The sequence below is a fragment of the Sorex fumeus genome, unplaced genomic scaffold (assembly GCF_029834395.1).
Source record: "Sorex fumeus unplaced genomic scaffold, SorFum_2.1 ptg000098l, whole genome shotgun sequence".
Taxonomy (NCBI): domain Eukaryota; kingdom Metazoa; phylum Chordata; class Mammalia; order Eulipotyphla; family Soricidae; genus Sorex; species Sorex fumeus.
The window spans coordinates 63,380,605-63,402,813 of NW_026606155.1; the positions used below are offsets into that span (position 1 = coordinate 63,380,605).

At 36.7% G+C, this 22,209-nt stretch overlaps 1 protein-coding gene across 1 annotated transcript in view; it reads right to left on the reverse strand.

Moving 5' to 3' along the window:
• Nucleotides 1–8,864: 8,864 nt before the first annotated feature.
• The window catches only part of NUBPL (NUBP iron-sulfur cluster assembly factor, mitochondrial), a 286,873-nt gene continuing 273,528 nt past the window's right edge, over nucleotides 8,865–22,209 (reverse strand). The window contains exons 9-11 of the mRNA XM_056133666.1: nucleotides 19,682–19,802; nucleotides 15,187–15,269; nucleotides 8,865–10,386 (exon numbers count right to left, since the gene is read on the reverse strand). Of these exons, the coding sequence (XP_055989641.1) occupies nucleotides 10,330–10,386; nucleotides 15,187–15,269; nucleotides 19,682–19,802 (261 nt within the window). The 3' untranslated portion in view covers nucleotides 8,865–10,329. The remainder of the gene's footprint in view (nucleotides 10,387–15,186; nucleotides 15,270–19,681; nucleotides 19,803–22,209) is intronic.

Genomic DNA, 22,209 nt, shown 5'->3' on the forward strand with positions numbered 1-22,209 from the left:
AGTTAAGAATCTCTAATCATAACGATTCTTCTGGATTCTTTGTTACCTGTTTCAGTTCTGTGGAGACTTGCCATTTTCTTTCAGGAATTTCATCTTATTTTTACAATGACTGCTGTAAAAGTTTTCTGCTTACATACTATCTGATTAGTTTTTTTTTTAACTTTCCTGAGAGTAGAGTTATGGCATCAGTGTTGGTAGAACTCTGTTTTTATGGTCCTAATGCTGAGGGGGAGAATGATGGTGATAAGGAGATAAATACCATATCCATCAAGTGTTGCTACTGTGCAGGTTGGAGGACGTGAGAGAAAGAGTCCAGAAGGGAGTCCAGACACTTCTGACTGCAATTCATGCCAAAATTCTAAGTTATGGTTATTCATCTCTAGGTCACATTACAATCTGTGCTCTTCCCTGAAGAAGTGGGATCCAGTTATTGCTAGTCTAAAACATCAGGACTTCTGTTATTAATCCATGAGCTATTTTTATTAGCAGAAATCTTTCATCTGTCTTGAAGATCACTGATGTTATGGACAGTTATTTTCAGTGTCTGTCCTCCCCCAGAGAGGGCAGGTCTGCCAACAATCATGGTGGCTGGTGTTCACGGTACTGCACAAGGATTTCTTCCAGATAAACTAGCCCTCCTCCCACCCAACTCCCCTCACTATTCTATTCCCCGGGCTAACCACCTTCAGGCCCATGTATTCATGTGTGTCTTGGGCAAAAGATCTGAACTGATGAGGTTTTTCTTTTTTTTTTCCTGTGGCATCTATTTAGCCGCTTTTCTAGATGTCTTTTTATAATAAACTTTTATAAGGCACTTAGAGACCTTTTTTCCACTTGACCAAGCATTTATCCTAGTAGTATTTTCCTAATGATTTTAAATATCTATTTTTGTCAAAAATCAGGTATCGAATATACTGTTTATAGTCCCTTATCAATGTATATCCCTACATTAATACCAAACTATAACATACTATCAATTTGTAGTAAATTGTGATATTTGGTAGGCCAAATTGCTGTCTTCCTTCTCTTCTTTTCTTTTTTTTTTTTTAAGAATTTCTTAGCTACTCTTGGATCTTTGCACTTCATATAAATTTTTAAGTCAATTTGTTAAGTTTATTGAAGGAAGAACTACTTTGTAATGCCTTTTTGTACCTTTTAATTGAAAACCAATAAGTATTATCAGTAAAAAATAACTTAGAAATCTAATGTCTCATTATGTCAAGGTCAAACTTCATTTCATGGTGCTAAAGACATTCTGCAGTTTGATTTTTTTCTTCATTATCATCCAGTTATCTTTAACCTCCAAATATGAAATGACATTCTAGATTCCCCATACTTCCCCATATATACTATATTCAGTCACCCCTTTAGCCCTTAGTTTTTTTCTCTTATTTTCGTATATTTAAACTTTTATATAAGAAAATATTATTGGGCTAGAGCAATAGCACAGCGGTAGGGCATTTGCCTTGCATGCAGCTAGCCCGGTCGAGCCAGGTTCTATTCCTCGGGCCCCTCTCGGAGAGCCCGGCAAGCTAATGAGAGTATCTCGCCCGCATGGCAATGCCTGGCAAGCTACCCATGATGTATTCAGTAGGCCAAACACAGTAACAACAAATCTCAAAATGGAGACATTACTGAGCCCACGCAAGCAAAAATTGATGAACAATGGGAGGACAGTGTTGTTGTTGTATTTTATATAAATCATGTTTTTTCATATTTCATATTTTATGTGTGAAAACATGATTTCATATAAATCATGTTTTTCAAACTTGGTATCAGATCTCAATTCAATCCACATCTCTAACACTACAAATGTACTTAATATCAGAGTTTAGTTCTTAAATCTAATTTATTTGTGCTAGTTTGGTGTCCTCCACTAAAGTATGTGCTCTCTAGAGGCAAGTACAGCTTGTGAAAGAGCTGAAGAAATATTTTTTATTGGTACTTATTAATAGAGAGTAAACTTTATTGTTGACCTTTGCATACAACCACAATAAGGTCTTTCCATTTGGATATTTTTTATGTTATACTTGATCTAGGTAACTCTGATCAGTAAACTGCAAGTTCAAATAAAGTCAAATGGAATTTATTAACAAGAGACTATTCAACCTAATGTGAAAATTTCTTCATCAGCACAGACAGGCAAATAACATGTTCTCATAGTAGTTTACAATGTATCTTTATAGTTCTCTATCTGAAGAGATGATAAAGAAACAAGTGAGTGAACCATAATTAAATCCATTAGGCACAGTATGAGAAATGTTCAAACAGTTCAACAGCTGCAGTACCCATAGTCTTCCAAATGCTTTATAATGCACTAAATTTACTTGAACATAATATAGTGCTTCTTATTCCTCAATTACATATTAAAAATAAAAATCATGATTGCTTGATACATCTAATTTTCAAATAACAATTAATGTTATTGTAAAGTATAATACTTTACAAACAACTCTATAAAGTACAAAATTAACAAAGAAGAGGATATACATGCATATGCATATGCATATGCATACACACAGAGGAATGTAGCTTGAATAAAATTCTTTAAGTACATAACTGCATTTGTCTTCTCTTTTTTAGTAAAGGATATTCTTTTATATTAAACATCTTTTACATCTTAAACAAGTTACTTGTTTTCTGAACTTGACATTTCTGAGGATAAAGTCAGCTATTTTTCCATTAATAAGTTGAAAGTGTGGCACATGAATTTTAACATAGGTCACCCGATTTCAGAATTTAACAAGGTTTTCAAAGCAGTGCTATACTGTGAACTGAAGATACGGTTTACATGTTCTTTAAATTATGTTTTCTGATTAGCAAAGCGGTATATGACCAAGTTCTATTGCCACTATACTATATGGAAACTAAACCAAATTACTTAAAATGGTTTTAAATGTAAAAACAATTTGCTGCTTCAGATCACAGAGTAAGATGACAGAAGTATAAAAAGAAAGTAAATAATTGAACTGATTATCTTGCAAGTTTCTACCTGAATTCCAAATGTCACAAGTACATCAAGCTAACTAGCACACTGTAGCACTGTAGCACAGTCCTCCTGTTCATCAATTTGCTTGAGCAGGCACCAGTAACATCTCCATTGTGAGACTTGTTGTTACTGTTTTTGGCATATCGAATATGTGTGCCATGTAGGTGGGACACTCTCGGTAGCTTGCCGGCTCTCTGAGAGGGGCAGAGGAATTGAACCCGGGTTGGCCGCATGCAAGGTAAATGCCCTACCTGCTGTGCTATAGCTCCAGCCCTAACTAGCACAAGGAAGAGAAAATGCTTGTCTAATTTTTCAATATGAAATATTAAGTTTTTTAAAACTTGGGGGTGCGACTCAATGATGGAGCACTTGCCTTGCACTCATGAGACCAAGCCTCGGGGTGCAGCTCAATGATGGAGCACTTGCCTTGCACTCATGAGACCAAGAGTTTGACTGTGGCTTTTTCACTGGGGTTGCCTTCCTGTCCTTCTGGTACTCCGATGATTCTAATGTTGTTCCTCTTGGCATCATCTTCAGGTCTCTAATTCTCCTTAGAGCTATTTTGAGGTCTTTTCCCATTGTTTGTTGTTCCCTATGTGATTTCTGTTGCTCATCTTCAAGCTCACTGATCCTGTCTTCAGCTGTATACATCCTTACTGCTGAGGGCACCTACTGAGTTTTTAATTTCGTCAACTGACTCCTTTATTTGTGACACTTCTTTTTGTAGCTTTTTTTAATTTCTGCTCTCATTTCTTCCTGTATTTTCTTGACTATCTGTTCTACTGTTTCTTTCATTTCTTCCTTTAGTTTACTGGATATCTCCTCCATTGATTCTTTGAGTAGTTCCTTGAACATCCTCTGCATTTCATCTCTGAATTCTTTATCAGAAACAGCATATTTGTGGGTAATCACGGTTGAGGATTCGGGACTCTTTTCTTCATCTTCTCCTTGTAGTGGAAATTTGCGCCGTTTCTTCATGTTGTTTTGGTTATCTAGTGGTAAAACCCTAGAATTCACTAGCACTGTTCCCTCTTACCATGGGAAAGATTTCTGGATAAGGTTGGTCGATGGTGGTCACCCTTCTCACTTTCTAGAGTCTAACCTTCCTCTCAGGCATTATTCTTTGGCTTACGACACGCATCTAGTGAAGTTTAGGAGGAGGTGCTCTTTAAATTGGGCTTGTACAGCTTCTTGTGTACTGGTCTTTTGTTAGAATTGGAGTAGGCCAATGGATTATTGTTGTATTGTATTTGAGGTAGTCAGGATTTTTTTTCCACAGAATTAGGTGATAAAGGCTGGGATGAAAGTTCAGAGTGCTGGGAGTGGGAAATGTAACTGCGGCCATGTGAGTGGCCACCTGCCTTGGAGAAGGCCACAGAGACCAAGAGTTTGATCCCAGGAATCACCCCACATCTCCAAGTGCAAATTCCAGCTTTTCTGGTCTGTTCTGATTCCTGCACCACAGACAGGTGCAACACAACAAAGGGTACAAGCACTGCAACCAAGTGTGTGCTATCTATGGTGAAATATAGCCAGATGTATGAGCTCCAAAGTCAAGTGCAACCTGTACATACTGCAGCAAGAACAAAGAGAAAGGAAGGGAAAAATAATAGTAAAATAACATACTGAAAAAGAGATACTGAAAAAAATGTGAAAAAATGTGAGCAAATAGTGACATCTTAAGAATTTAAAAGGATTTATTGTCTTACAAAAATACTGTTCTGAAAAGAATACAATATTCATTACTGCATCATTCTTATACTTTTATGTTCAAGTATAACATTATTGTAGTAAAGCTGATGCACATTTATTTTTTTTGGCTTTTTGAGTCACACCCAGCGATGCTCAGGGGTTTCTCCTGGCTCTGCACTCAGGAATTACTCCTGGTGGTGCTGGGGGACCATATGGGATGCCGGGGATTGAACCTGGGTCGGCCACATGCAAGGTAAACACTCTACCCACTGTGCTATCGTTCTGGCCCCTGATGCATATATTTATACTACACAATTCAAACTGTATGAAACCTTTACAATTAATTTAAACAATATTTGATCCCTTTCAAATCTCACTGGGTTTCCTCTAAATCTCCCTCCCTCCCCCCCCCCTCTCTCTGTGTCTCTCTGTCTCTCTCTCATTTCTTCTCAGTACCTAACTGATGATCTACTTTGTCAAGTAGCTAAGAATACATTTTCTGGAACTGTATATATATACATATATACACATATATATAATTTTATACAGGTAGCACCTTTTTTACCTGCCTCTTTCATTAGCATTTTTGTTTTAAGATTCATTTATATCATTGCATCAATTTATTCCATTCCAAAGGAAAATTCTATTATATAGAATTCTATTATATCTAGCAAATTTTATTAACTGATTGTCTTCTGGAATATGAGTTGATTTTAGCTTTTTGATATTACAAAACAAAGCTACTAGAAATATTTGTATGTAACAATTGATATCAATTTCTCTTATGCATATATTTAGAATAGTGTGATTGGATTGTGAATTTTTAACATTTTAAGAATCTGCTGCTCAAGAGAGAGAGAAAGAGAGAGAAAGAGAGAGAAGAGAGAGGGGTGGTGGAAGGAAACTGGGTTCACTGGGTCATTGGTGGTGGGAAACAGACACTGGTGGAGGGATGGGTGTTGGAACATTATCTGACTGAAACCTGGTCATAAAGAGCATTGTAACTGTGTATCTCACAGTGACTCAAAAAATTAAAAAATAATTAAAAGGAAAAGAATTTGCTCAACTGTTTTTCAATGCAATTGAAAAATAACTGCTTTACATTCACCAACATATAATAGTGAATCTATAGCATCAGTAACACTGAGTATTGTGAAAACTTTCATCGTAGCCATTTTTATGGTGTATAGTGGCATCTTGTTCTGGTTTTAATTTGCATTTATTAAATAACTGAGATGCTGAAATTTGGGGGGGGAGTGGCATTATTTTCCAAAGTATCTCTTCTTGGTGATGTCAGTAGTCAAATTCTTTACCCATTTTAAAATTGGTACTTTGTCTTCTTATTAATGGACTGAAGTGTTCTCTACATTTTTTGATAGGTTTTGTCAGTTGTTCACAATTTTTCTTTCAGTCTGTAGAAACTGCCTTTGAATATTCTGTGATGTAATTAATTTCAAATAGCTCAGCTTAAATTTCAATTGTTTTGTTTTTAATTTTCTTTTTTTCCTTAAGTTGATTTTCCATGGGCTTACTAGAGGGTAAATTTTTTTTTTCCTTTTTGCTCTAATTTTTGGGTGGTGACCAGCGGGCTGGAGTGATAGCACAGTGGGTAGGGTGTTTGCCTTGCACGCGGCCCACTCGGCCAACCCGAGTTTGATTCCTCCGCCCCTCTCAGAGAGCCAGGCAAGCTACCGAGAGTATCTCACCCACACAACAAAGCCTGGCAAGCTACCCATGATGTATTTGATATGCCAAACACAGTAACAAGTCTCACAATGGAGACATTACTGGGCCTGCGCGAATAAATTGATGAACAATGGGAGGACAGTGCTTCAGTGCTACAGTGCTCTAACCAGCGTGCTTAGGGCTTAATCCTGGTTATGTGTTCAGGGATCATGCCTGGTGGTGCTAGAGAGACTATATGCTGTGCCAGAGATGGAACTAGAGTTGCTGCATGCAAGGCGTGTGCCTTAACTCCTGTACTATCTCTTTGGCTCAGAGGGTAAATGTTTACATATTTTAGTGGCAAAATGTTACCATACCATACCAGCAAAATGCCAATATCACATCACTATTACCCACAAGATAATTCCCATCCACTCTCTACCCTCTTAATAACTTCCATTCTGTTTGCATTGCTTATTTTTGATTCCAGAGGTACCCAAATTTACAGGGTCTGCCAGTTACTTTTCAAAACACTAATCATGCAGTGATCCCCTGAAAGTCTACCTTCTTTAAGGAAATAAACAAAAAGTGTTCCCCAGTTGCACCAGACTGCAACACCCCTCACCCCCACCCCCCACCAACTGTTCTAGCACCCCCAGGGAGCAATAGTCCACACTTTGGGAAACTACAGTTTCCTTGCTCTTTCTTTTTTTAACCACACATTTATCTTTCCTTTCTGAATTACTTTGCTTAACATGGTAACGTCTAGGCCTTCCAGGTCATAGCAAATGGCAAACTTCCTCTTTTCTTACAGCTGAGTACCATTCTACCACTTCTTTCTCATCTGTTGTTGGGTATTTGGTTGTTTCCAAATTTTGGGTTTTGTAAGTAGTATTGCAATGAGCACAAATGTGTGCATGTCTTTTATACTTAATATTTTTTGTTCTTGGGTTAGATAGCAATCATATGGTAGCTCTACTTTTAATATTTTGAGAACTATCCATACTGTTTCCCTTAGAGGCTGGACCAGCTAACATTTCCAGCAGTACTGAATGAGGGTTCCTTCTGCATCCCTGCCAGCATTCATTATTTCCTTTTACTTTTTAAATAATATAAACCATCTCATCGTTATGAAGTGATTTCTCATTGTTCTATTTGTATTTCTTTGATAGTCAAAGCATGCAAATCAAGTGATGATTAGTTTTTTTCATGTGTCTATTGGCCATGTGTTGTCATCTTTGTAGAAGTGTCAATTCAGCTCTTGTCACCATTTGTAGGCATGGGATTGCTACTTTTTGTTTTGTGAGTCCCATTATATATATTTATTTATTTATTATTCCTGTGTCAGATGTATGTATGTGAATATTTTCTCCCATTCAGTAGTAGGATTATTTTTGTTTCAGTTTCTTTTATATTGTGGAAGCTTTTAAGTTTGTTGTAATCCCATTTACTTTTGCTTTTTTTTTTGTTTTCTTTGCCAGAAGAGTTGAACAACTGAAGACACCTTTAAAGTCAATATGATGTAGTTTTTGGCTTATATTCTTATAAATGTATTTTATAAATTTTGAGTCTAGCATATACATCTTCAATCTATTTTGAGCTGACTTGTGCATGATATGAGACAATAGTGGAATTTTACTCTAGCTCTTCAGTTTTTCCAGTACCATTTGGTAAAGAGGCTTTCCTTATATTTTAAGCATAAGTAGATGATTCTACAAAGGCATTTTGTGTTTTCCTGGAAAGGTGAAGGGGATACTTCTGTGTGCAAATGAGAGATAAGAACTCAGATAAGGACCCAGAGGCAGCTCAGCTCAGTGGCAAAGCTCCACTGATCATTCTCCCTTCTGTGTAATGCAGGGAGTGGGGAAGCCTGTCTTGGTCTCTCAAAGTGGAATGAAAACTCTCTAAACTCTGAGGAAATTTTAGGAATGTAGAATATATATGACCTCTAACAACAGGCAGACTCTCTGTGCTTGAAAGTCTATCTTTGAAGTCAGCTCTTTGAAGCTTAGAAAAAGCTGCCACAGGCAAAATCTTAGAATAATCTTCATTCTTGCTCTTACAGCAATTTCCCTTCCTCCACTTCTGAACCTGCTTATACACCGCAACCACCACTGTTTTACTGGCATTCCTCAAAGCACTTGCAAAGCATAGCAGGTGTCGTCTCTAACTTGTGTATTTATGAGCACCTTTTCTGAAGATGTATTAAGTTATGACACAAGCTTTAAGTATCTTTGGAGATTACCTAACTCATCCTCTTTTCAGGGTAAAGTCAGGTGTGGTTTACTGCATTTTGATATTTACAAATTTTCAGTGATTATCTATATTGGTTTCATCCTCCATACAATAAAAACACAACTAAATATCTACAACTTAAGTCATTGTTTCCTTCAGAGAACAATGAATGATGGTTAATGTGTGTCCACAATTACTTGTATCTATGATTATAATTAGTATGAATAGCTTGCTGGGAAAATTTTTAGTCTGGATACAAGAGCAATTTTTTTCTATTAAAATTTAATTTTTATTTTTAAATAACTGGAGGTTCACATGCAATCATAAGAAATAACAACATAGAGGGTCTTTGTTGTGCCCTTTTTTCAACTTATCCCAATGGAAATATCTCATAAAACTGTAATATAATACCTTAATCCACGGATATAGTCATGATACAAATGATTTCCATTATCACAAGGATCCCTCCAGCTTTAGAGCCACACAACAATCCTTCCACCCCAAAGCCCTCCTTGGCCACTGGAAATCACAAATTTTCAGATGGTCCTGAGACTTTTGAAACCACGAATTTTCTATTTCCGTAATTTTGTTATTTCAAGAATAGAACTAGATAGTACATAACCTTTTGGGATTGGCTTCTTCATTCCAGGTTAATTCTCTGGAATTCCCACAGGTTGCTGCATATAGCCATAATTTGTTCTTTTTTTATTGCTGAGTGGTAGTACTTCAAAATATGGTTTTACCATAGCTCATTTAACCATTCCCCTATTGAAAAAATCATGGTTGCTTTTGGCCAACTGAAAGTAAAGTTGCTGTAAACATTCATGTACAAATTTTCATATAAATAGAATTATATAAAAACATTATAATGACATATAACTCATTTCCTACCTCATTTACTACCATTCTGACTGCTTGACTACAGGGAAAATGACATCCAAGCATTTTCCAAAGTCATGAATCACTTCCTTATAACTAAGGATTAACTAATTAACAAAGTCTTACCAGTTCTGAAATTTTATAACTGGGGATGGAACCCGGGGCCTTACACACATGAGGCACTAAGTGATCTATTGTTGAACTACATACCCAATCCAAGCTTAACACTATTAAGAATGTACTCAAGATAGTATCAGAGGTATGATCCAAATCCAGATTAAAATGCATGTTGGAAACATTGTTCTTACTCAAATTTAGTATCCCATTTATTTATTTATTTATTTATTTATGGTTTTGGGTGATACCTGGTGATGCTCAGGGTTTACTCCTGGCCCTGTGCTCAGGGATCACTCCTGGCAGGGCTCTGGGGACTAACTTTGTTTCCAGCTTTTGAATCTGGGTTGGCCACATGTAAGGCAAGCATCCTACTCATTTACTATCTTTCCAATCTGAAATCAAGTATGTCTTTTAAATGACAAATTCATGTCTTGTAAAAAGATTTCAGTTTTCTTCTGAACTCATGGTTGACTTGTAATACAAACTCATGTTCCCTGAAGTAGTTCAATAAAATAAAATGAATTTCTGCTGATCTTGTACACAGAAGCTTTCAAAAAAATCCTAAATGTAGCAGTTATCGCTAATAAAAAACTTTATTTGTGAGCATTGTTTAGCAAATCAAATCTGAAACTAAGAAACACAAGAAAATAACCATGATTGCTATTATTCCTACAGATTTCACCATGACACTGCTGATTACTGGGTGATGTTGTCAAGCAGCAGGCTATTTCCAGGACACTCTCAGATTCCCTCTAGAGGGGGGGCAATCTTCTTACCACTTCTGCAGCAACATTCAGATATGCTTTGGCCTGGAAAAGAACAGACACGTTTGTCCTCTAATGCTCCACAGTAGACACCAGATGACTCACAAACTGTTTGCCATAGCTGTGCTCTGAATTTAATCGTAAAAGTCTGAGTGAGATGAGAAATTCAGCAGTGAAAAAATGTTTCTGTGTATCTTGCAGACAGGGAAAAAGCATTGTAGATCTTTTGGAGGGCAGCTACTGAGCAAGTGAAGAATAGTAATTTCTGGAAAAAAAATATTTAGTACCAGCAATTACTATTCTTCAATCTCTAATTTCCCTGTCATCAAACTGGCGACCTAGTCTAGCTACAGAAAAATTACACCTTATTCCTCTAACAAACTGAGATCCTGAGTTAGATATTGCCAAAACTTCTGTGGTGTAGAAGCTCTTAGTCATTTTAAAGAGGAAAATTTATTACCACATTATGGTAACCTCTGGGTCATCTTTGGAATGAATTTTCTTCATTCCTGAGAACTGAGTATAATTCCATCACCAATAACTTACGGGGCACGAGGTGGGAGAGTGCGTGGAATGATCGTACAGCAGACAACCCAGGTTCAAACCCTGATATGGCTATGGCACATGGTTCCAAGTCCTGCCAAGAATGATTCCTGAGTGCAGAGCCAGAAGCACAGCTGGGAGTGGCCCCAATCCCAATGATAACTTATAGGATTCTTTCCCTGGAGAATTTGGGTACCATGTGAGACCTGATGGAAACAGGTGTTACCCTCCTCAGCTCTGATACCCCCCCCCCCAGAGAAGATGCACATTATGAGCAGCCCCCACCCAATGAGAGGGTCACACAAGAACCCTCAACTGCAGGTTCACTTGGAATAATGGTCACAGCATTTGCATTTTAAGGGTTTTAAGCACTGAAATGCAAATATTACTTGTTTTCCTTAGGTAATCTATAAAAAGTAACTGTAATTGCTGGGTCATATGAAAACTCTATTCTTGCTTCTTTGAGGAATCTCCGTGCTTTTTTCATATGGGCTGAGCCTGAAAATATTCCAATCAGCAGTAAATGAGGGTTTCTTTTTCAATGCACTCCCCAAACACAGGTTGTTTCTAGACATTTTGATATATGTCATTCTTGCTGGTGTGAGGTGATACTCATTTTTACCTCAATTTGGCTAAGAAAGAAGAGAAATGGAGGGAGGAAGCAAGAAGAGGAAATTTGGAATTCATATGGGGGCAAGGTTCAGGGGCCTGGACTCACCTGTGGTGTAGGATGAAGGATTGGTAAAAATCTAAACCACTTGGGCCAAAACTACTGTAAACATGGGGCCCAAACCACAATAATTAAACTTTGAAATGTGCCCATAGAGAAGATAGATTGGAGCGTGGGAGGGAACCTGGGTTCATTGGCAGAAGGATGAAGACACCGGTAGTGGGATCATCAACAACTGCGTAACCCAGGTGCATAAATTTTTTTTTTTAAAGAATGTAACTAAGACAATGAGTTTTCTAAAACTAAAAATCTGTCCATCTATAATTTGCTTATAATTAATTCAATGTATTAAATATATTTTTATATTTATTTAGAATTGTATACCTCCTCCTCCTGCTAAAATATAGCTACTACTACTTAACTACTATTGATACTCCTGTTTTTTTTTTTCAAATTTAGTCATTTCAAAGTACAAAGTTATTCATGATTGGGTTTCAGGAATTTCAACACTGATGACCCCTTCACAGTGTCCATGTCCCTCCACCAATACCCCACCTCCATTTGCCTCCCATCCACCAATTGGCTTCTTCTATGTTTTGCACTGGTTTGCTATATTACTGCTGATAAGCTTTCATACAGAACACTGAATCACCTTTCACTGCCTCCTCCTCTCAGTTGATCTTCCCTCTCCCACAGATGTTGCCCCCTTCCTGGCCTATTCCCCAGCACCATAGGTGGCTTGTTCCCTACTGAATATCAGTTCTCATGTTCTCTGCCCCCATTACCTCTGGGTATTTATTATTACACCATCATGTTTCTTTATATGTTTCATATAGGAGAGGTTATTCTGTGTGGGATTCTCTAAAATTAGTCATAGGGGGACACTAACATACTCCTAATTATTAATAGCTAAAATTTGGTAGAAGACTAACCCCCCCCACCCCCCTGGTGCTGGAAATGGAACCTAGAGACTCACTCATGCAAGGCCAGTGCTCTATTGCTGAGCTATGGCCTCAGCCCTGAGCAACTGACCAACTTTTAGACTGCAGAGGAAAAGAACTGTTTGAGATCTATTTACACCGACTTGATAGAAAGTGCTTTACGGGTCTTCTATAGATTTGTTTGTTAGAAGAATGTATATTAGACTTTAGGGGGATGTAGTGTCATATGTATGTCTGATAGAGCCATCTTTTCCACTTCTTTCTTCAAAGCCATTGTGTCCTTATTGAATTTTAGTTTGGTTGATCTATCCAGAGGTGCTAGGTTGGTGCTCTGGTCTCCAATTACTATTGTGTAGCTGTCAATATCTTCCTCGAGTCTGTTAGTAGGTGTTTTAATATTTTGTGATCCATCATTAGGTACATGAATGTTTAGGGGTGTGAGGTTTTCATGGTGTATCTAATTCTTGATCATTAAGGAATGACTATCCCTGTATTTAAAACGTTTTTAAACTTCAAGTCCATTTTGTCTGATATAAGTAAGGATATCCCTTTTGAAGGGAATTATTTGCTGGAAATATTGTTTTACAACCTTGGACTTGGAGTCCATGCTTACTCTGTCCAAATATGTCTCCTGTAGACAGAAAGTTGGATTTCCTTTATGAATCTACTGTGTCACTCTATGTCTTTTGATTGGTATATTTAGGCCATTGATACCGAATTAGATTACTGACATAAAGGAATTTTTTTGACATCACTATGTAGGAATCATGAATGTTTGTAAAGTGTGCCTAGCCTTAAAAATGCCCTTTCTATGCTTCTTGCAAAGTTGGTTTCAAGGTTACGAAGTTCCTGAGCTGTTGCTTATCTGTGAAGCTCTGTATCATTTCTTCAAATCTGAATAATAGTATAGTAATGGTAAAATTATTCTTGGTGAGGTGTTTCTATCATGGAGTTTTTTGGTTTTTAAATTTTTTTTTTTACAATATCCTATCATTTTACAAGGCAGAGACCTCACCAAACCAAATCCAGTGCAAACCACAAAGGATTAGGCTCATCAAGTGCTCACAAATGTCACCCAGCAACAACTGGTAAATATCTAAACCACTAGAGCCAACACTACTGTAAATAAGGGACCCAAATGACAAATATTAAAACAAGGAAAGAACAGGCCTAATGTTTATGCAAATGTATTGTATATATACCTGCTGGACTATTGCTCTGGCCCTTGTTAATGATATTTTAAAAACATGTAACTCAAAAAACTATAGACACCTGCTTAGAGTTTTAAATCAAAGTGTCTTTTGATGACTTCCATATGTTCTTTATTATATTATATTCCTTTAACTTCCTTGAAATACTTCTTGCTGTGGAGAATCTCAGAGGTACTTCAGATTCTCTAGGAGGGCAGAAAGAATTTTTAAAATTTTAATGCAAGTTGAAATAAACTAGTAAGCAGTTTTTCCATTTATTTCTTGGTACCAAGGATTGAACTGAGGGCTCCAGGTGTGCAAGGTCTACACTCTATCATGAAGACATATCCCTTGCCATATGCAGTTACTCTTACTCATAATAAATCACAATAAAATAGCTCATGTTTTAACTTTAAAAAATTTCTAAATTAATTTTTTCCTCTCATTTGGTGTCCCAGATGGTGGGGTTGACACTATGATCTTGCTGCCCGAGTAACACTACAAATTAACTCAACACTTGCCCTAACTGCTTTCTAAGGACCATCTTCCATTTTTAGTACTTTCTATCCTGAGCACAGGACTAGGAATAAGCCCTCAGCTCTTTCAGGAAGTGGCAAAAACAAAACAAAACAGAAAAACACCAAAAAAAACAATACAAACCAGAGAATACTTCAGAGGAAGCAAACTATAATAAAATAAACTTTATCCATTCATAACAATATAATAAAAGTTGTTATGAATGGAAAAATATACACAATGATAAAGTTATGCCTGTTAAATAGGGTTGTGGGGGGTGAGCGGGGAGGGGGGGAAGCCATTAGGAAATTGAAACTCAGCAAAGAGCACAAAAATGACATCAAAACTGATACAACACATGATGGCTCAGTTCCTAACTTTACTAAATATAAATGCTGTGATTGATTTTATTTTCTTACTAGAAAGAGTTAAGAGATTTTTATACTTCAGGTCATAAAGTGTCAGAAATCTTGAAAATTTCTCAACTATGTAATAATTTTGTTGGTTAATGAAACACCATTTTTTTCACCTTACCTCCCCAATTATGTTTATAAAAACAAAGGCAATAAAAGTTATATCACTAATGGTACTATTTCCCAAAAATCCAACATAAGACTTAGTTACACTAGGTTCACTTCTCCCAACAATCAGCTGAACTTCTAATATTTACATATAATAACCTTGGAAAGTTAAATCATTTAACCAGGAATATAAAAATATCACAAATTCTCACTATCAGCATTTTAATTATCTTGGTGGTTAAAGACTGACTGTAGGTCAACTTGTTTAGTTGATAATTCAGAACAAACATTGGCATGTTTACTGTACAACTAATTTAATAACATAAATATGTTAGCTAATCTTTGATATATATGAACTGCAAGAGAATTTTTATTTTTTCAACTCTGTGCAATAATATAATAACTCTAATATGTTATAGGGTATATATCACCTATAAAAATGCATATTTAAAAAGAAAACTTACCTCTTCACTTTCAGGCTGTGAAAACACAATTGGCTGGCCTACATCCGAAGCTTCCCTTATATTAAGATGTAATGGAATGTCTCCTAAGAAATTCACAGATACCCATTAGTACTACAAAAGTTTATATAGGCATTTAGAGTTTCATTATTTGAATTTCAGAAAGAAACAAAAACTAAAGTAAATTAATTCAAATCAACTTGAGTTATGACAATCTTCAAATTTCTAAATCTCAAAAGTATTTCAAATGAAATTAGGAGTAACCTATTCCATTTGAGGGTAGTATAGTGACTGTATATGTAAAAATAGAAGTTATGTGACAGCTAATCAAGGGATAAAGGTCTCTGATTTATTCAGCGCTGGAGGTCATCCAGAAAGAAATGGCTTGGAAGGCATTTGTATATTATTTTTCTCTTTAATGTCTGATTTATACCACATACTAAGAGGAAATTGAAGAGGAAAAGATGGGGAGACAAAGTAGTTAAAAAAAAAAGTACAATGTAATCTTCTTATTGTTGGCACTGTGTGAGCTAAGAGAACTGCTGAAACAAACCAGACCTGTTTCCTCCACTTCATACATGTTTATTGTGCAGACATTTTTTTCTTTTATTATGTATTAGTCTATATTAAACCATGCGTAACTTGGTTAGAGCCTGATGAGATCGCAGCATCCAGTAAGATTCTCTAATGTACACATTTGAGGTCACAGAGGTTCATCCGTTTGTACACCACCTCCCCACCTTTGTTTTTAGTGCTGGGAGCAGGTGTTACTCACACACACACACACACACACACACACACACACACACACACCAACCTATGGTGTTCACTAGAGGCTGCACATCAGAGTGTGGTGCTTGCCCCGGGCTGTGGTGCTCCCTGAGGACTGCACTCCTTTAGTTGTGGTGTCACAGACACCCAGATGTGGTGCAGCTGGAAATAACTTTTAATGCTGAGGAATCACAAACAGCAGCACTACCAGGATAGTGCTTGGCACAGGTGGGAGCACCAGAGATTGACCTCAAAGCCTGAAGCTCAAAATGTAGGCACTCTACATCACTAAGCTATCTCCCAGGTCCCACACTGATTATAAGATGAGATTTAGAGGGAAACTGATACTTGTATCCACCATTGAGTAGATTCTATCACACTACAATAAAGTTTTTCAAAAGACAGATTTAAGTCTAAAAAATTAAATCTTCAGTGAAAAAAAGTAGAAGTGACTTGTCAAGGTGCTTAGTATTTTTAGAATCATTTCAAATCTGTACTAAAGTTATGGAAACATGTTTGTGTTTTAAGATACTATGCCAGTACCATACCAGTCAATGTCAATAATGCACAAGGTACATATTATGAAATATAAGACTATTAACAACTAATACTATGAAGTACAAAGAACTGATATTTGATGTTCTTGTCAGCCAATTTTGAGATTATAATTAACTCTTTAAATCTTTTCTTGACAATGTTCAATGGTCAAATGACCAAATGACAAGCTATGAATATTTCAATAGTTATTTGTTGATAACATTCTCAGCAAATATGAGGTCTAATAGATCTACATAAAACTACAGGAGGCTATAAAAAGGGTGAGCAAGGGAAACTATTATTAAGTATAGAAAATATTTTTAAATCTGTAGAGATTTTTTTCTCTTGATTTATGAAGTATCATTATAGCAAAGAATCCTGAAATCTTTCATTTAACTGCAGTAATGGAAGGGGAAAAAAAGTTAAAAAGTCCTTTGGGAAGCTACCTATCCATTTTCCTCTGTTTCAAAAATCTTACAATTCTACCTACAGCCATAAAAGAGGAGACCAAGAAAGAGGGAAACCTTGTGAGAAAACAGGTGGCAGGAGATTGGCAATGAGCTAGCAATTGTATGCAGAAGAGACAAAAGGGAGTAAAGTGGGTTAGGAGCAGCCTCGCCAGGAAGTACCAGCCCTTTGAGGGGCTAAGTCTGAAGGAAGTGAGAACACAATTCAGAGGTGTACACTGAAGTATTCCTGTGAAACAATCTGAGACATTGACCACTACACTTAAACTGCCACTGTAGGGAAATACAGATAAAGTTCTAAGCAACCATTTTACCAAATAATCATTTAAAAGATCAGAATAGTGGATGAAATTAAATTAAAAGATAGCCAGGGAATCTGGCTAACAAGGGCTAATAAGGATTCCTAGGAGGTTGAATCGGGCTGGAGCGATAGCACAGCGGGTAGGGTGTTTGCCTTGCACGGGGCCGACCGCATAGACCCAGTTTCGATTCCTCTGCCCCTCTCAGAGAGTCCGGCAAGCTACCAAGAGTATCTCACCCGCAGGGCAAAGCCTGGCAAGCTACCCGTTACATCTTTGATATGCCAAACACAGTAATAACAAGTCTCACAAAGGATATGTTACTGGGCCTGCTCGAGCAAATCGATGAACAATGGGAGGACAGTGACAGGAGGTTGAACCAGCCACGAGGCCATAGCTGAGAGAATCCTTCCCCTGACTTCCCTTCCTTATTCCCACTTCCAACCTCTTTATGACTGGAACTCAAAACTCATGTTCCTGGGTGATCCTGCAGAAAACCCATGAATGCACTCAAAAGAGACATGAGTCTTGAACTGGAACTTTACATTATTTTCCTCATATTGCTTTTAGACATAGCTATCCATTGCACTATGTAGTTTTTAAGATCAGTAATTAATGTTTCTAATACATCCTTAGAATATTATTCATTTGTGAGCTCTTAGTTCAAATATAACTTTCACATGTGAAACTTTCTCTAGGAAATATTTCAAATTATAAAACCAACTGATACAATTATTCCAGCCATTTATAAATTATGTAATTGTAATATTTCCAACATAATTCAATAATGGACTTATAATTACACATTTACTTTATTACATAAGTGAATGTCAATCTGTTATGTTATTATGCAAATTTGGGAAATTGAGCTTTCTGAGTTAGTTAAATGAAAACAATTGCAGAATATAATTAGTAGCTGTAATTATAGTAATGTATTAAAATATGTCATTAGTATTCACCTGGTGTTGTGGTGGCTGCTGTAGTGCAAATGCATAACAACAATACCTTTAACACAAACTTTCAAAAACTTAATTATAATAAAAAATGTTTTGAAATTCCTTGATCTCTAAGGGATGTTATGGTTAACTACCTAAAACTAAGACTTCATTGTGTTTTCCCTACTCAGCATATGATATCTGTCTTTAACCCAGAACAAAACTCATTCCTAAGTAGACTATCAAAACATGCTTTCTAAACAGTTCATTAAGTTGTTTGTTCATTTTTTAAAAAAAATCATGATTCAACCAAAAATCTGTCTTGCTCACATACACATAATTATAGTTTTATTTGTAAAACTAATTTTTCAATTTAATAATATAAATGGTGGGCTGAAGCGATAGCCCAGCGGGTAGGGCATTTGCCTTGCACGCGGCCGACCTGGCAGACCCGGGTTCAATTCCTCCACCCCTCTTGGAGAGCTTGGCAAGCTACCGAGAGTATCTTGCCCGCACGGCAAAGCCTGGCAAGTTACCCGTGATGTATTCAATATGCCAAGCACAGTAACAACAAGTCTCACAATGGAGACGTTACTGGGCCCACTTGAGCAAATCGATGAACCATGGGAGGACAGTGCTACAATATAAACAGTAAATATAATGTAATTGTCAGGTGCCATATCTTATAGATATGAAAAAAATTAAAAGATTATAGAAATCATAATATATATTGTCTTTCTAGAGCAGAAAAACTGTTAAATTCGAAACCGACCAGAAAGGCATTTTTATCATGTGCCAATAATGGACACTTTCAAAGGTTATTCCAACCCACTGAACAGGCTTTTTGCATGTTTTGTCTGTTTGGGGACCACATCCAGTGGTATTCAGGGCTTATTCCTGGCTCTATGATTATTTAAAACATACGCTTCAGGATCCCAGAAATAATAGTGGGTAAGGTGTTTGCTTTGCACACAGCCCCCACAGTCTTTAAGTCCTAGGATCAGAGTAAAAAAGCACTCTTCTTAAACTCAAGTTATAGGCAGATTTTAAATCTATAGAAGAAGTTACCAATAAGGGAAGAACAAGTTATCTATTTAAAAAAAACCTTTCTATGAATGAATTCTAAAAAGATAAAAAAAAAGATTAGTACACAGAAATGTTCTATATCAACTTAATTTAGAGCAAAAAGTCAAAAGCAGTTCATCACTGGCTTTCTCTTGAAGCCTATGCTTTCTTTTGAATGTACAGCTTGCTTGACTGTCTCTGTGCTTCTTTGCTTTCTTAATTTCTGCTCTGAAGAAGCTTGTGTTCTCTCAGACATGTACTCTTTCCTCCCCTTACATCTTTCTAAATAAGTTTCAATAAAAAATATCTTGCTCAGAAAAATAAAAAAGCAGTTCATCACTTTCAGAGACACTCTATCACCATGCCCTTGTGTACTTCCCCTTCTGCCATTTTCTCTGTAACAGAATATCCCATATGGCCTTACCCAGAACATCAAGATCAAGGGTCTGTGCTAGTTTTCTTGCACCATCAGCACCAAAAATATGAGTTTTGTGTTGACATTTTGGGCACTGGAAAACGCTCATATTTTGGACAAGGCCCAAAACCTGTAAGAAAAATACACTGAAATTAAAATAAGGTTATACCAAATTTCAACCTGGTCATTCAGTAAGTTTTTACTGAGTGCCTAATGGGTTATAGTGATATAATGGTAAATATATTTTCTTATGTGGTTCTGGGGATTGAACTTAGGGCTTCACAACTATAAGGCAAGTGCTCTACTACTGAGCCATAATTCCAGGAGTGCTGACTATATTATGGTCATGGTCTTTGCTCTAAAGGTACTCACTAGCTGGACAGAAAGACAAAGTAATTAATTTAATAATATGATACACACCAAAGAGATAAATGATAAGGATTAAAAAAAAAAAGATTTCTCTTGTCACAAAAGAGAAATCTCTGGGTTGCTTGGTGAAAACTGGTTCTTTAAGGTTGAGGGTAAGAAAAGGAGTTGAGGCCTACAGAAAAATTCTAGGCAGAAGAAAAAAACAAAGGCAAGGCAGTAAAACATTTCTGATGGCCTATTTGAGCAACAAGGTAATGAGGAGTCAGAGAAGAAGATAGTTTAAAAAAGGCCAAGATTAGATAGTAAGGTGGTAAATGCCATCCGCATATTTAAAATCTTCTTTTTGAATAAGCAGAAAACCACAAAAATCATATTTTAAAAATCAGGGTAACACCTGGCAGTACTGAGGGGCTACCAGAACCATGTCTACCAGTGATGAAATTTAGGACCTCACACAGCATCTGTGCTATCTTCCTGGCCCAAGCACTGAAAAGATGGTATTAAAGAGGTAGCTATGTCATTTAGCTATGACAGCAATTTGGAAAAGAGAAGTGGGAAGAGACACGGCAAAATAAATAAGTAATAAGTAATAAGCTACTGGGGGGAGAGAGCGGAGTGATAGTACAGCAAGGAGGGCATTTGTCTTGCAAGCATCCGACCAGGTTTTGATCCCCGGCATCCCATATGGGCCCCCAATCACTGCCAGGAGTAATTCCTGAATGTAGAGCCAGAAATAACCCCTGAGCATCACTGGGTGTGATCCAAAAAGCTAAAAACAAAAAAGCTAACTGGTAGCATATATTGAGTGTTTATTATATATCAGAAACTAGGATAAGGCTTTATTTACTCTTCACAAGAACCTTACAAGGGGGATATTTTATCTATTACATTCTATTGTCGAAAAAATGAACTTACCTAGCGTAAAAGACTGAAGTCCAACTTTAATCAAAATGCTACTGTTGATAGAAAAAATTTAAATCTCCTAGAAAGTGTCCATCTTTCTCAGTTTCCCTAGCTTTTGGCATAAAATAGTTATTTCATCAATATTAGTTGGTGCTGGAGCAATAGCACAGCCGGTAGGGCGCTTGCCTTGCACGCGGCTGACCTGGCCGAGTCGGCTGACCCAGCTTCAATTCCTTTGCCCCTCTCAAGAGAGCACAGCAAGCTACTGAGAGTATCTCTCCCACATGGAAAAGCCTGGAAAGCTACCCATGATGTATTTGATATGTCAAACACAATAACAAGTGTCACAATGGAGATGTTAATGGACCCGCTAGAGCAAACCGATGAACAATGGGAGGGCAGTGACAGTGGTCAATATTAGTTGAATAGAGACTATATAGATGTAATCCTTATTTATATTCTTCTTAATTCCATTTCTTCTTGATGAAACTTTTCTAGAATAAAAATGAGGAATAAAAACGTAGAGACAGAAATAACAATGACTGTATGCTCTGATAAATTCTGCCAACAAAGTTAGCATTATTAGAGATACCTCCATTAGGACACTTGCAATAATGAAGAACAGCACTGAAAGTTCACGATAAAACAGAAACAAGAGGGGGATCACATTTGTTGTTCTTTCTGAAAAAGAGAAACCTTAGAAAAGACTAAAGTTTCCCATACATAAATGAAGATAAATAGTGAGAGACATAAATTTATAGCCAAGAATTTTCAAGCATCAAATATATGCTCTTTTGCTGATGTGTACCACAAAAAATAAATCGTGCTGTGTTTTGGTAATGCAGTACCACCTTCAGAATGCTGGAAGAAAACACAGCTTAGTATCAAATAACTTATTTGTTTATTCTCCATGTCTATATAACACCTTCACTGCTTGGGCAGTTTTACTGCCATTTATGTTAAGTGTGAAATATTTCCTGTCTGTAGGGCTTTCTACTCAAACATAAAAATAACTCAAAAAACAGGAAAAAGAAAAATACTTAGGTAATGCAATAAACTAGTGAGGGTCTATATCAAGGCAGAGAGAATGAGAAAAGCACTCTATTTTGAAATCTCTTAGATGCCTCAAGACACAGAGGCAGGGAACAAGAATGCATTTTCAGTTCGTATAATTAACTTATTACCACCAGTTATTACTTGCTCTCTGTGGATTATATAAATGTACCAGACATTTTTATGCAGGCTATATAAATCTAACAGACAAA